Raw genomic sequence first — 14659 nt, forward strand, 5'->3', positions numbered from 1 at the left:
AAAAATAATTAAAGGCAACTGCATTTTTTGGCAGTATCCCAGCAGGAATAACAGCCATGTCTTGCCAAAAAATGCCACTTTTTTGCCAATATTGTGCCAGGAAATGCAGCAATGTCTCAATTAAAAACAACCAATTTTGTGCCTTTATCCCAGCAGGTAAAGCAGTGAAAAAAGGTTGTTTTTATACCGAGACATTGCATCTTTTCCTGCCCAGATAGTGCGATTAAAAACAGCAATGTCTAGGTAAAAAAAAACAACCGTTTTTTTGCCCCTATATTGGCAGGAAATGCAGCGACCTCACAAAAAGCTTTTGTGGCACCATCCCTGCTGGATAAACAGCAACGGGGTTGCTTCAAAACACACACATTTGGTGCCTAAAAAGCAGCCATGATTTGCTAAAACACAACTGGAACAGTGGTCTGCAGCTTGGCAGTCGTCTCACTGAGGTGACACACCATCCCCCCTCCGATGACAAAGTCAGCTCATATAATACGTCACTTTATTAACGTTGATGTGATGCATATGCCAACACTTTGTTCTCCCGACTGGGCTGGTGTGTGTATGACTGCTAAAACAATAAACACTCTTTAAAACAGTTTCATTTATCTTTACAAAAAGTAATAAATCACAAGCAACCTATAAAAAAATCCACACAAAAATAAGTATTTTTAACATAAACAAGGACACTGAGTCTAATCTCATTGGACACGTTCCAGTTCTGTGCCACACTTACTTACCATTACACAAGTATGAATATGAAAAAATAAAAGCTATATAAAACCTATTCCTCTGGGAGTCTGCTTGGGAACAAAGACAATGATACTGGCAATTTCCTCATTGACATTCATGCAAATCTGAAATCACGCGATGGCATTTTAACAAGTTTTATAGGCGCAGGGGTCATGAGACTCACTCAACACACAGAGTAAATTACCGTTTAAAGTGTCAGCTCAAGTAATGAAATGAAAATAAAAAGCCAGTGACGTGATTTATACCTGACTGCGTCAATATGTCCCGTGTAATCTCAGCTGTGCATGCTTATTCCGTTGAGATGTTTTGGCTCTGCATCTTCATCTCGTGCCCTCTCTTTATCCCGCTCTCTCTGTTTCTTCTGGTCCCATGTTCCCCATTAGAAGCTCATATCCCGGTGACCTCCACGGAGTCTCCGCAGGCCGCGTGACCTAGAGTGGGGGGTGTCAGAGGACCTTCTTATATCATTACGCACACGCAGACACACACATGAACCCTCTAGTGGCTGCAGTAATTGCTATGACACGGAAGGTCATTTCCAGAGATGATACAGAATAAGGCCAGGTTGCTTGGGACTGTTTTGCCGTAATCTGACCCCGTCTTGTGTGTGAGCGTGTGCGCGAGCGTGTATGAGACAAAGGCAAAGACAGTGAGTGAATAAACTAATCATATCTTTATCCTTCTTTGTTGGGAAAGGCGAGTACATTTGTGCAGAAACTGCGCGTGTCAGATAGAAATAAACGCGCCTGGAACATGCACACGTCTTTATCTCAGCGCGGGTCCTTTGTGTGGGCGGGCAGGTTATATTGACAGGTGCTTTGTTTGTGTGTGTGCTTTGCCTGTGTGTATATGCGCAGGCTCGCCGCGCCTCACTTTGAGACGGATCTCGCTTGTTTGTGGCAGATCGATGCAGCTTACTGACTCGCTCCGAGTCCGATGAAAGGAGAGGTTGCTCGTTGAAATTCCGCCATTTGCCACTCGACTCCTCTGTTGATCCACTTTGTTGCGGGTCATCGTGCACAATGTCACATCAATTGACTGGACTGATGGGAAGAGACAGACGGAGAAAGAAAGAAAATATTTGCCTCCGTCAGACTGTATTCTTCTGACTCTTCAGTCTTGCCTCGCTCAGGTGGCTCACCGCGTGAGACAGGTGAATAGTTCCAACAAAGCGTGCCTGCATGGCGAGACACTACATTTAAGTGTGGTTTTATAAGTCAGGAATTCAAAAGCTGTATAGAGGAAGTTTGTGTGACAGGCTCCAAGGGACCGATCGCCAACCTCAGTGGGTGAATACTGAAGCCAGTGCAGAGGTGCTTGAAGAAACAGCTCTCCTAATCACCACCACGTGCAGTACAGAACATTAACAAGTGCATTCGTAAAGGATTGCACGACTTTGTGGCTGCCAAACCTGCACAAGTAAGACAAAAGAAGCCACGTAATTCTCAGTGCGCCCACAAAGGGTAAAATGCACCACCAAGCAAATAGTGTCTCAGTGCTCCTGTGCTATTTGCATGTATTTAAATTAGGTAATATGCATACATTTGGTGCAAACTTGGACCCTTTCTATGCAAATGAGCCTCATTGCAAAAACAGTCCAATTTACTCAGACCAGCACTAACAGCCACACACAGTTACAGGCACATTATTAGCATCTTCAGAGAGTTGGAGGTAACTGAAGCACATTTATAACGGGTGTCACGGCCGGCACTGACCCAGATCAGTTCCTCTGTCACGCTTAAAGGTCCAGTGTGTAGGATTTAAAGGGATATATTGGCAGAGACGGACTTTAAGTATGTTTTCTGTGGTGTTAAAACACCTGAAAATAAGAAACGTGGTGTTGTAGTCAGAAGTTAATCTATCAAGACAGATTCTACAATTTACATTGTAGAATCTGTCGGCAGCCCTGTGTGAAAGACGACTAGAGAGGGGGGAGGGCGGGGCTTTGAGTTTGAATGATGCTGCGCTTTAGCTAATCACAATGGAGGGGGCGTGGCCGAGATGTGCAGGTGTCCCCAGGAAATGTGTTTCTACAGAAACAGCAAGCTCCGCGTCCATAGCAACCGCTCCACCCAAAACACCGTCTCGTCAACGTGAATTTTTTTTTTTTTTCCAGTGGATGTCTGAGTTACAACATGATTGAGCTAACTGGAGTAGTTTCATGTTGTATCCGACAACGGGAGGCTTTTAACAGATGACGTCCTGATGTTAGCTTTGCTGCTGCTGTTAGCTGTCCCTGTCAGCTGATGCTTTCTAGACATCGTGATTTCCCATAACTGAATAAATACCACACATAGCAACACAAAACTGCTTTGCTAGCTCAATCATGTTGTAACTAAGATATCCGCTGGAAAAAATATTTTACTCATGGACCGTTTATTGAGTTATTACCTTATTTTTATACAGTCTATGGTTATTACAGACACCGCTAATGGCTAACGTTAACAGCTAACGGTTAGCCCAGCTAATCTACGATAACCATGTTATTAATTACAAAACGTGCACACAGAAATAGTAACGTTTGTTCAATCATTGTGTTTATAGACTTTACAAACATCAGATTAGTCTACACGGTGATATAGTGACGTGAAAAATGTGATATATAGCTAAACTCTGCTGGTTTTCTACCCGAAGTATTTGTAAACAACACGGCAATTCCCTGGGGGCACCGCCGGAAGTGAAGGGTGTGAGTGATCGCCGAGGCCCCTGCACTTCCGTTAGTCAAAAAACTCCAGGCTGTGCCTCCAGAGGTAAAGGAAGAAAAAAAAAGTGTTTTTTTTTTTACCGATGGATTTCCAGATTGGTCAAAAGTAGAATGAGTCGTTTGGATGTTACGCACATGGCGGAAGTTTCCCTTGTTGGCGATCTCCAAGAAAGCCCTTTCTGACTGGAATCCATTCATATTCACCCAAACCACTACCCTTAATCAACAGATCCCTTTCTGGTAGAGAGTTCTTGAAGAAAAGTACTCCCAGCTGTCCATGTTTCTACAGTAGCCCAGAACAGACAAACCAAGAATTGGCTCTAAATAGGGCCATTTGCATTTTAACATTTTCATGTTGGTCCCTGTAGTTAGCAGCTACGAGTGTCCGAAAAACTGATTTTTATCAATGTGAATCTGTTTGTAGGGTGTGGTGGTTAGCACTGTCGCCTCACAGCAAGAGGGTTCCTGGTTCGATCCCGGGTGCGGGAGCTCTTCTGTGCGGAGTTGGCATGTTCTCGCTGGGGTACTCCGGCTTCCTCCCACAGTCCAAAGACATGCAGGTTAATTGGTGACTCTAAATTGTCCATAGCTGTGAATATAAGTATGTGTCAGCCCTGTGATAGTCTGGTGACCTGTCCAGGGTGTACCCTACCTCTCGCCCAATGTCCAGCCCCCCCATGATCCTCAAGAGGATAAGCGGTTAGAAAATGGATGGATGGATGAATCTGTTTGTTTGTTACGTACAAAACGAGGCCTGAAAGTAGACTTGATGGGAGAATCTTTGACCCATGCTTCCGAACATTTTGGAGACTGGAAACTGGCGACCGTGATGGTGAGGTGGAAGCCTGGTTGTAGAAAATGTCAGCATTTTTTTGGCTTTTGTCTGTGCATGTATTATTAATATGGATCCTACGCACTGTTTTATAAATGAGACTCCTGGTTTGTTTGTTTTAGAGAGGCTGTGGATAATTCGGCTCCAGGTAAAAACCTCCTGAATGTCTGGATCTTAAGTTATCAGAGAAAAAGGCGGGCACACATTCGAGGTGCTGGTCTCGTGGCCTGTCTTTGATGTGCCAAACAGTGTCAGAGAAACACTGATTTTTAATGTGAAACTGCTTTATTCAATGTTTTTACCGGTATTAATCACCTGGTTGGGACGGCTGTGGCTCAGGAGGTAGAGAACGCTGTCCACTAATCGGACAATTGGCGGTTCAATCCTCAGCTCCCCCAGTCTGCATGTTGAAGTATCCTTGGGCAACATACTGAACTGCAAATTGCTCCTGATGGCTGTTCCATTGGAGTGTAAGTGTGTGTGAATGGTTACTGAGTAGCAGGTGGCACCATGTACGGTAGCCTCGGCCAACAGTATGTGAATGTGTGTGTAAATGGGTGAATGTGATTCATAGTGTAAAAGTGCCATAAATTGATAATGTATTGTTACACCAGTAATACTTAGACATACTGTATGATTGTGGCCACTTTACATTCTAATTATAATACATATGTTGTCCTTGGCAGTAATACGCTTCTGTCATTGACCCTTCGCTAAGCCCCGCCCCTTTGTAACGGTCCGACAAGCTGTCAAAAGCCGCTTTTACACTGCCAGATTTTCCGCAAATGTTGGGCTGTTTTGGCAAGCTGCGAGCGTTTAGACACACAGAGCCGGACTGGTGAGTTGATCCGAGGTGCCCAATTTTCCGCCTCGTAGGGTAGTCATATTGGCGGAACCCTTGTAGTTTAAACAGACCGAGGCAGCCTTCAGCCACAGGAGGGGCTGTTGAAGACTTGTGGGAGGAGCTGTTGATGACGCCGCACGTGCGACCCACTGGCGGTGGATAAACAGGAAACAGCTGATAGCAGGAATGAGCGAGCAGCTAGTAGCAAGAGGGAAACGCAAACCTGACAGACACTGTAAAGATGAGCAACTGGGGAGACAAGGAATTGCGCGCCCTCCTTGTCCTCGCAAACGAAGAGACGGTGAAGAACGGGCCAGCTTACGAGAGAATTGCCGAAGGACTGACTAGCTACGGCTTCCCTCCCATGTCACTGTTTACGTCACACGCTGAGCTACACGTTTTGTTACTTGCTCACGCCCCCCATTGCCCCGAAAAAGGCACACTCTGTATGGACAAAAGTAGGAAGGCGGCATTTTGCTGCACTCCCCGATTTTGTTTTTATACTGCCAATGCTGAAAAAAGACTGATTGGGCTTTCCTGCAAATTTGCACAATTCCTGTTTAAAAAGGGTTAAAATAAGTATGATAGCCCACACTGTAACTAACTGCACTCCCTGAAGACATATGATCATATTTTTGGAGAAATGAAAGAGTGATTCCAGAGAGAAGCAGACAGAGGGGTCTACAGTCTGTGTTTGAAGGATATATCCAGGATGTCAAACTGACTCAGCAGCAACAACAGGTTAAAAAGACAAAGATAGTTAGAAGCTAAAGCCGAACTATAGGCTACAGATCACAGTGTAGAAGTGAACCACCACATCACTGCTGATCGCCACACAAGACAATGAATATAAAGGGAAACTTTGCTGATATTGAACCAGCTGTGTGGCATCACAGTGTGTGCAGATGAACTGTGTTTGGCTTCATGCATACATTCAGTAGGCTGTATCTTCAGTAGCTAGCTAGCTAACCCTACACTTTTCAGGGTTTGATTTTGGTTTTGGAACACGGAAGAAACGTGTATCTTTTTCCAACCTCTCCAGGTAACGAGTATCATTAATACACGACGTGCCCCAGACACAACATTTAGCTCCAAATCCACAAAACCAGCCTGAAAATGAAGGAAATCTGAAACGACCTCAGCTGTGTTGGTGTCGGACCCTGGCCTGAGGCCTTATAGGGATATACACTTTATAATTGCAGCGTTGCATGAAAGCATTTAAGGCCAGTTACATGAATCAATTTATTTTACAGTACATACCATTCTCAAGTTTTTCCTCAGCTGAGAAATGACAAAGTGATCTTGTATTGTTAAGCTGTGTGCCTCACAGGCCGATACACAACCCTCATTTCTTTAAACTGCTTTGTTTTGCTGTGTCTTATTGTCAGTTTCATACTGCACACATCTTGCATACTTGATGTTTTCAAACAGAGTATTCACCCCATGTATTTCCCTTTTGCCTCAGCATGCTCCGCTGTTGTTATTTGCTCAGTTCATTGTAATTCATGCCTTTATTCACACATTTCTGTCCTTCCAAACTGTTAGTTTCATTATATTTAATATGGCCCATTTGTCCTGTTCTTATTTGCTATATTCCTTTTTTTTCACAGGGATTATAGATTTAATGATTCCCACAGGGAGTATTAAAGTTTGATCTTATTTTAACTTCTCTTTTGAGATCAGCGGGCGGAACTCAATTCTAAACTTTATATGGTTTTCTGACGCCGCTTTATAGACTCTTTGTCCTCTATCAACCTGGCATGCACACACAGAGACACACAGCGACAGCGAGCCGCTCCTCCTACACGAGGAAGTGAGACCGTGCTCACATTTCCGTGGATTTTCACTGGTTCATTTTCTGGGATGTGAAATTTTTAAAGGTATTAATCCAGCTGTGGAGAGCTACTTAGAAATGCAATGAGCCGCGACTGCACTCATTCAGTCTTTTATTAGTCTATCACAGCAGGAAACGTTAAGTGACAGGTGGACTTGCATGAATAAGGTGTGCGGCCACTAAAAACCAGCCCGAGGAATTTGAGTCACAGATACGTTAAAATTAAAAATACAGTTTTACCCTACACATACATTATTGAAGAATTGTATAAATGGTTTCGACCTCATGGGATCCATAACAGACTGAGCGAAGGCACAGCAACTCTTCATGTGCTCCTGTTTTATGTGTGTGCAGGCGCTGTGTGCAGCTGTGGTGTCGCCTGACGTGCTGCAGACCATGGCGCTGGTGTTTAGTGGGGCAGATGTTATGTGCGCCACCGGGGATCCAACCTCCTCCACCCCGTATCTCTTGGCCCAGCGTGCTGGACAGAAGCTACAGATGGAGTTCCTGCACCAGAACAAACTCTCTGGTAAGAAAATATGGGTGCAGCAGTTCACAGTGACATTGACACCATAAATTGATGCAGAAAAGGCACAAATTGGTGCTTATAATTTCACCATAAAGCAGGAAATTAAGGGTCCAATGCTGAAAATTGGCTGGCAGAGGACCCCCATGACACCAATTTCGTGTTGAAACCAAACCTATGCTGTTGATAACTCTGTGAGTCGTCTTAAAACTCTCTCTTCAGCTGACTTATATCAAAATAACAATGTCTTAAATGTGTGCTTGATGGCTACATGAATGATATAAAAGACTGAGAGTTAGCGTCCTCGACTATCTTAGTTTATTACTTTGGCTTAGTTTAGCGTTTAATATTTAAGGTAAATTTCCTCAAACCAAATGAAGAGCAGTTAGCTTAAACTCCGATGAAGTGGCATTTGGTTCCATAGGTGAATTACTGAAAGGGCCTTCAGGGCATAGGCCCAGGGGCCAAAAGTCAGGGCCCCCCTCGCCTTCACCTGCAAAATGTCACTCCAACTAACATGTACGGACCAAGAAGAGACTAGGAATGATGGCAAAGACACAAAATGAGACATAAAATGACCAAAAGGACAAAAAATTACTTTCAAAGACACACAAAACAACCAAAACAGGACATAAAGAGACCTCAATAAGACACAAGATGGCCTCAGACGGATACAAAATTACTGCGAAGACACACAAAATGACCTTGAAGAGACACAAAATGATCCTAAAGGGACAAAAAATAAATACAGCGAGACACAAATTGATGAAAAAAGACATGAAGAGACTTCAAAGAGACACAGAACAACTATGAAGAGACAGAAAATGACCTCAAAGAAACACAAAATATTGACAGAGACACGAATTAACCAAAAACACACAATATTTACAAAGAGACACAAAATGACTGCAACGAGAAACAGAATGACCTCAAACACAAAATGACTACAAACAGACACAAAAAACCTACAGAGAGACACAAAATTACATCACAGAGACACAAAATGACCTCAAAAAGACAAAATGACCTCCAACAGACACAAAATGACCTCACAGAGAAACAAAATGACCTCACAGAGACACAAAATGACCTCACAGAGACACAAAATGATCTCACAGAGACACAAAATGACCTCACAGAGACACAAAATGATCTCACAGAGACACAAAATGACCTCACAGAGACACAAAATGATCTCAGAGACAAAATGACCTCACAGAGACACAAAATGATCTCAGAGACAAAATGACCTCACAGAGACACAAAATGACCTCACAGAGACACAAAATGATCTCAGAGACAAAATGACCTCACAGAGACACAAAATGACCTCACAGAGAAACAAAATGACCTCACAGAGACACAAAATGACCTCACAGAGACACAAAATGATCTCACAGAGACACAAAATGACCACACAGAGACACAAAATGATCTCAGAGACAAAATGATCTCACAGAGACACAAAATGATCTCAGAGACAAAATGACCTCACAGAGACACAAAATGACCTCACAGAGACACAAAATGACCTCAAAAAGACAAAATGACCTCACAGAGACACAAAATGACTACAGAGACACAAAATGACCTCAAAAAGACAAAATGACCTCACAGAGACACAAAATGATCTCAAAGAGACAAAATGACTTCACAGAGACACAAAATGACCTCACAGAGACACAAAATGATCTCAAAGAGACAAAATGACCTCACAGAGACACAAAATGATCTCAAAGAGACAAAATGACCTCACAGAGACACAAAATGACTTCACAGAGACACAAAATGACCTCACAGAGACACAAAATGATCTCAAAAAGACAAAATGACCTCACAGAGACACAAAATGATCTCAAAAAGACAAAATGACCTCACAGAGACACAAAATGACTTCACAGAGACACAAAATGACCTCACAGAGACACAAAATGACCTCAAAAAGACAAAATGACCTCAAAAAGACAAAATGACCTCACAGAGACACAAAATGACCTCACAGAGACACAAAATGACTACAGAGACACAAAATGATCTCAAAAAGACAAAATGACCTCAAAAAGACAAAATGACCTCACAGAGACACAAAATGACCTCACAGAGACACAAAATGATCTCAAAGAGACAAAATGACCTCACAGAGACACAAAATGACCACAAAGAGACAAAATGACCTCACAGAGACACAAAATGACCACAAAGAGACAAAATGACCTCACAGAGACACAAAATGACCTCACAGAGACACAAAATGACCTCACAGAGAAACAAAATGACCTCACAGAGACACAAAATGATCTCACAGAGACACAAAATGACCACACAGAGACACAAAATGATCTCAGAGACAAAATGATCTCACAGAGACACAAAATGACCTCACAGAGACACAAAATGATCTCAGAGACAAAATGACCTCACAGAGACACAAAATGACCTCACAGAGACACAAAATGACCTCAAAAAGACAAAATGACCTCACAGAGACACAAAATGACTACAGAGACACAAAATGACCTCAAAAAGACAAAATGACCTCACAGAGACACAAAATGATCTCAAAGAGACAAAATGACTTCACAGAGACACAAAATGACCTCACAGAGACACAAAATGATCTCAAAGAGACAAAATGACCTCACAGAGACACAAAATGATCTCAAAGAGACAAAATGACCTCACAGAGACACAAAATGATCTCAAAAAGACAAAATGACCTCACAGAGACACAAAATGACTTCACAGAGACACAAAATGACCTCACAGAGACACAAAATGACCTCAAAAAGACAAAATGACCTCAAAAAGACAAAATGACCTCACAGAGACACAAAATGACCTCACAGAGACACAAAATGACTACAGAGACACAAAATGATCTCAAAAAGACAAAATGACCTCAAAAAGACAAAATGACCTCACAGAGACACAAAATGACCTCACAGAGACACAAAATGATCTCAAAGAGACAAAATGACCTCACAGAGACACAAAATGACCTCACAGAGACACAAAATGACCACAAAGAGACAAAATGACCTCACAGAGACACAAAATGACCACAAAGAGACAAAATGACCTCACAGAGACACAAAATGACCACAAAGAGACAAAATGACCTCACAGAGAAACAAAATGACCTCACAGAGACACAAAATGATCTCACAGAGACACAAAATGACCACACAGAGACACAAAATGATCTCAGAGACAAAATGACCTCACAGAGACACAAAATGACCTCACAGAGACACAAAATGATCTCAGAGACAAAATGACCTCACAGAGACACAAAATGACCTCACAGAGACACAAAATGACCTCAAAAAGACAAAATGACCTCACAGAGACACAAAATGACCTCACAGAGACACAAAATGATCTCAAAGAGACAAAATGACTTCACAGAGACACAAAATGACCTCACAGAGACACAAAATGATCTCAAAGAGACAAAATGACCTCAAAAAGACAAAATGACCTCACAGAGACACAAAATGACTTCACAGAGACACAAAATGACCTCACAGAGACACAAAATGACCTCAAAAAGACAAAATGACCTCAAAAAGACAAAATGACCTCACAGAGACACAAAATGACCTCACAGAGACACAAAATGACTACAGAGACACAAAATGATCTCAAAAAGACAAAATGACCTCAAAAAGACAAAATGACCTCACAGAGACACAAAATGACCTCACAGAGACACAAAATGATCTCAAAGAGACAAAATGACCTCACAGAGACACAAAATGACCTCACAGAGACACAAAATGACCACAAAGAGACAAAATGACCTCACAGAGACACAAAATGACCACAAAGAGACAAAATGACCTCACAGAGACACAAAATGATCTCAAAGAGACAAAATGACCTCACAGAGACACAAAATGACCTCACAGAGACACAAAATGACCACAAAGAGACAAAATGACCTCACAGAGACACAAAATGATCTCACAGAGACACAAAATGACCACACAGAGACACAAAATGATCTCAGAGACAAAATGACCTCACAGAGACACAAAATGACCTCACAGAGACACAAAATGATCTCAGAGACAAAATGACCTCACAGAGACACAAAATGACCTCACAGAGACACAAAATGACCTCAAAAAGACAAAATGACCTCACAGAGACACAAAATGACCTCACAGAGACACAAAATGATCTCAAAGAGACAAAATGACTTCACAGAGACACAAAATGACCTCACAGAGACACAAAATGATCTTAAAGAGACAAAATGACCTCAAAAAGACAAAATGACCTCACAGAGACACAAAATGACTTCACAGAGACACAAAATGACCTCACAGAGACACAAAATGACCTCAAAAAGACAAAATGACCTCAAAAAGACAAAATGACCTCACAGAGACACAAAATGACCTCACAGAGACACAAAATGACTACAGAGACACAAAATGATCTCAAAAAGACAAAATGACCTCAAAAAGACAAAATGACCTCACAGAGACACAAAATGACCTCACAGAGACACAAAATGATCTCAAAGAGACAAAATGACCTCACAGAGACACAAAATGACCTCACAGAGACACAAAATGACCACAAAGAGACAAAATGACCTCACAGAGACACAAAATGACCTTAAAGATTCAAAAAAATGACCTCAAAGAGACACAAAATAATGACACAAAAAAGACACAAAATGGCCTAAAAAATCCACACAATATTTCCAAAGAGACACAAAATGACCTCACAGAGACACAAAACAATTAAAAAGAGACACAAAATGACCTCATAGACACCAAAACGACGACAAATAGACAAAAAAAAAAAAAAAAGAGGCAAAACTACCACAAAGTCTGTGTGTCTTGCTCCTGTGTAGCAGAGGTGGTGGGGCCTGCAGCATATCTGTGCCCAGGGGCCCATCGTCTCATAATCTGTCCATGTTTGGTTCCCACACTGTGGATGTTTCAGTCTTGTACGGGGCCTGAAAGTAGTTAACTTCCAACATGCTCCTCTGCTGTGGGAGGAAACTCCCTCACTGCTGTAGGTTGTAAGCTAGTTAGCCAGGCATGCTAATGTCAGTGGTTTATGTTAATGCAGCCAAACACAGTGTTTAATCAACTTCTTACGGTTTGGCTCTCTGGCATCAGAGTGAATACTTTCACACAATTACTGCAAGGGAAAGGGAGAAAGAGCTCCAGCTGGAATGCAGGAAACTTTTCCGTGGCCGGTGCTGAACCCAGGTGAGGTGCCAGACCACAGAAAGCAGCTATGAAACAGAATAACTCACACATTCTCCTGGACAGAGCTGAAAAGGAGCTGACGCGCTCACATAAATCTGTGAGAAGGCCTTTAAACTAGGTGTGCGAGTTGGACATTTACAACCGTCGGCGCCACATATATTCAGCCCATTGTCTTTATACTTTAACGAGCCAATCATGTTTAAAACTCAAACTCACCGCTGCGCCGCCACATTTATAAAAGCACAGTGGGAGGCTTTTTTTTTTCCCTCGGCCATGAATAGGAAATGAAGGCAGAGAAACCCACAAATTTGAAGCTGGCGAGTTTTAAGTATAAAAATTCTCTCTGCTTCTTTATGTCTCTCTCTGCTCCTTTCCCCCAACGCTCCTTTGTATTACCCACCTCACGTTACCGGCATCGGAGGGACGGCGCAGATGTGCTGTGTTGTGCGGCCTGCTCGTGCCGGGTGTGTTTGGTTTGTGCGGCTGCACGCGGGGCTGATGATGAGAATGTGTTAGATTAAAGGAGCGGGAGAGGCCGTCGGCTGGGGCCGGGGGGACACTTTCTCGGGGACAGTATTTTACATAATGTATGCGCTGCATCTGTGCACACTCGCCGGCACTGAGCCTGTTAGGGACTCCTAATTGCTAGCATGGGTCACCTGGTCGCCATGGTTATGGTCATTACTCGGAGGTGTGCTGGAAGACGCACATCGAGAGAGACAGACGGACGCGCGCACACATTCACGCGTGTGGTATTGTCCATCTGAAATATGTCGCATACAGCCAGTCTATATGTGCTCATTATGTGTTGGGGAGCTCCATCATTAACAAACAGACGATATGGAGCTAACCACAGTCTTCCTATAGACACGGGTGTCCAACTAAACTGACCAACTACTGCAGGCAGGAAGCACCGAGGTCAGCGAGGTTAGCGAGAACCCAAATGGCACTCTGACAGATTCATAATGTTGCTGGGCTGCAGTGGAGATCTTGCCTCAGGGTCACTGCAGCACTTTGGGACTACGTGGCAGTGTGGCCACGAGGAAGCTGCTCCTAACAGTGACACATGATGTTCACCCAGGCTCAATACACCACTAAAGATGATGTCTTATTTACATTAAAGATCTTTACATGTTGGAAACTGACAACATACAACCAGATTATGAAACACAGCTCCTAGGAGTTACTTTCATATTTGAGCATTCTGCAGCCCAGTAGTTTTTGTACCGTTCAGTATGCTGAGTATTACGATGGAATATATTGCAGTTTCTCAACTGTGAATTATGTCCCCAAAGGAAAACTTTGTCAATAAGTCCTGAACACAGCAAGATAAGCAAAACCCTTGAATTTGCGGAAAATTTTGACAAAAAATGAGATAGAAATTGCGGCAATTTTATGTGATTTTTTTTTGCAGGAAATTGCGGCTAATGACAAAAGGAGAAAAAATGTTTTTTTTTTTTTTGTTTTTTTTTTTTTAAATGCCTACCTCCAAAAAAAAAAGTCATGTAATCACTTGCTATAATAATCATACTGAATATTACAAAAACAGCTGCAAATGTTTTTTTATCGTTCTCTTCTTTAGTTTTATTTAATTAGTTTCAAAACATGGACTCCAATAATGCGAAAACTCCTGAGTGAATATTGGAGCTCTCAAACCAGACAGTGTGACTGTAAATCAACATTTAAGCTACATCTCCTGTAAACATAACATTTTAATACATTCAAGACATATTGTCTGCATTTAAACAGTGCAAATACTTACGTGTCAGAGCGTTTCTCCATACTGCAACGCCATTAGCGCATTTGATGACGCGTTTGATGACGTTTCAAATGACGTCACATGTGCAATGACTTCCGGTCAGCCGGAAAAAGTGGAAAACCGCGGATAAATCGCAGGACTTTTGAAAAATTGCAAGACCCCGCAAATGTTGCGGA

The 14659-nt window shown here is 42.4% G+C and overlaps 1 protein-coding gene across 5 annotated transcripts in view; it reads left to right on the plus strand.

Annotated features, from left to right (window-relative positions):
* Positions 1 to 14659, plus strand: part of arap2 (ArfGAP with RhoGAP domain, ankyrin repeat and PH domain 2) — a 259679-nt gene that overhangs the window by 132908 nt on the left and 112112 nt on the right. For all 5 annotated transcript variants that reach the window (XM_033609726.2, XM_033609727.2, XM_033609724.2 and 2 more), the window contains exon 14: positions 7319 to 7493. In XM_033609726.2, coding sequence (XP_033465617.2) covers positions 7319 to 7493 — 175 coding nt within the window. The remainder of the gene's footprint in view (positions 1 to 7318; positions 7494 to 14659) is intronic.

This window comes from Epinephelus lanceolatus, chromosome 22, assembly GCF_041903045.1.
Source record: "Epinephelus lanceolatus isolate andai-2023 chromosome 22, ASM4190304v1, whole genome shotgun sequence".
Taxonomy (NCBI): Eukaryota; Metazoa; Chordata; class Actinopteri; order Perciformes; family Serranidae; genus Epinephelus; species Epinephelus lanceolatus.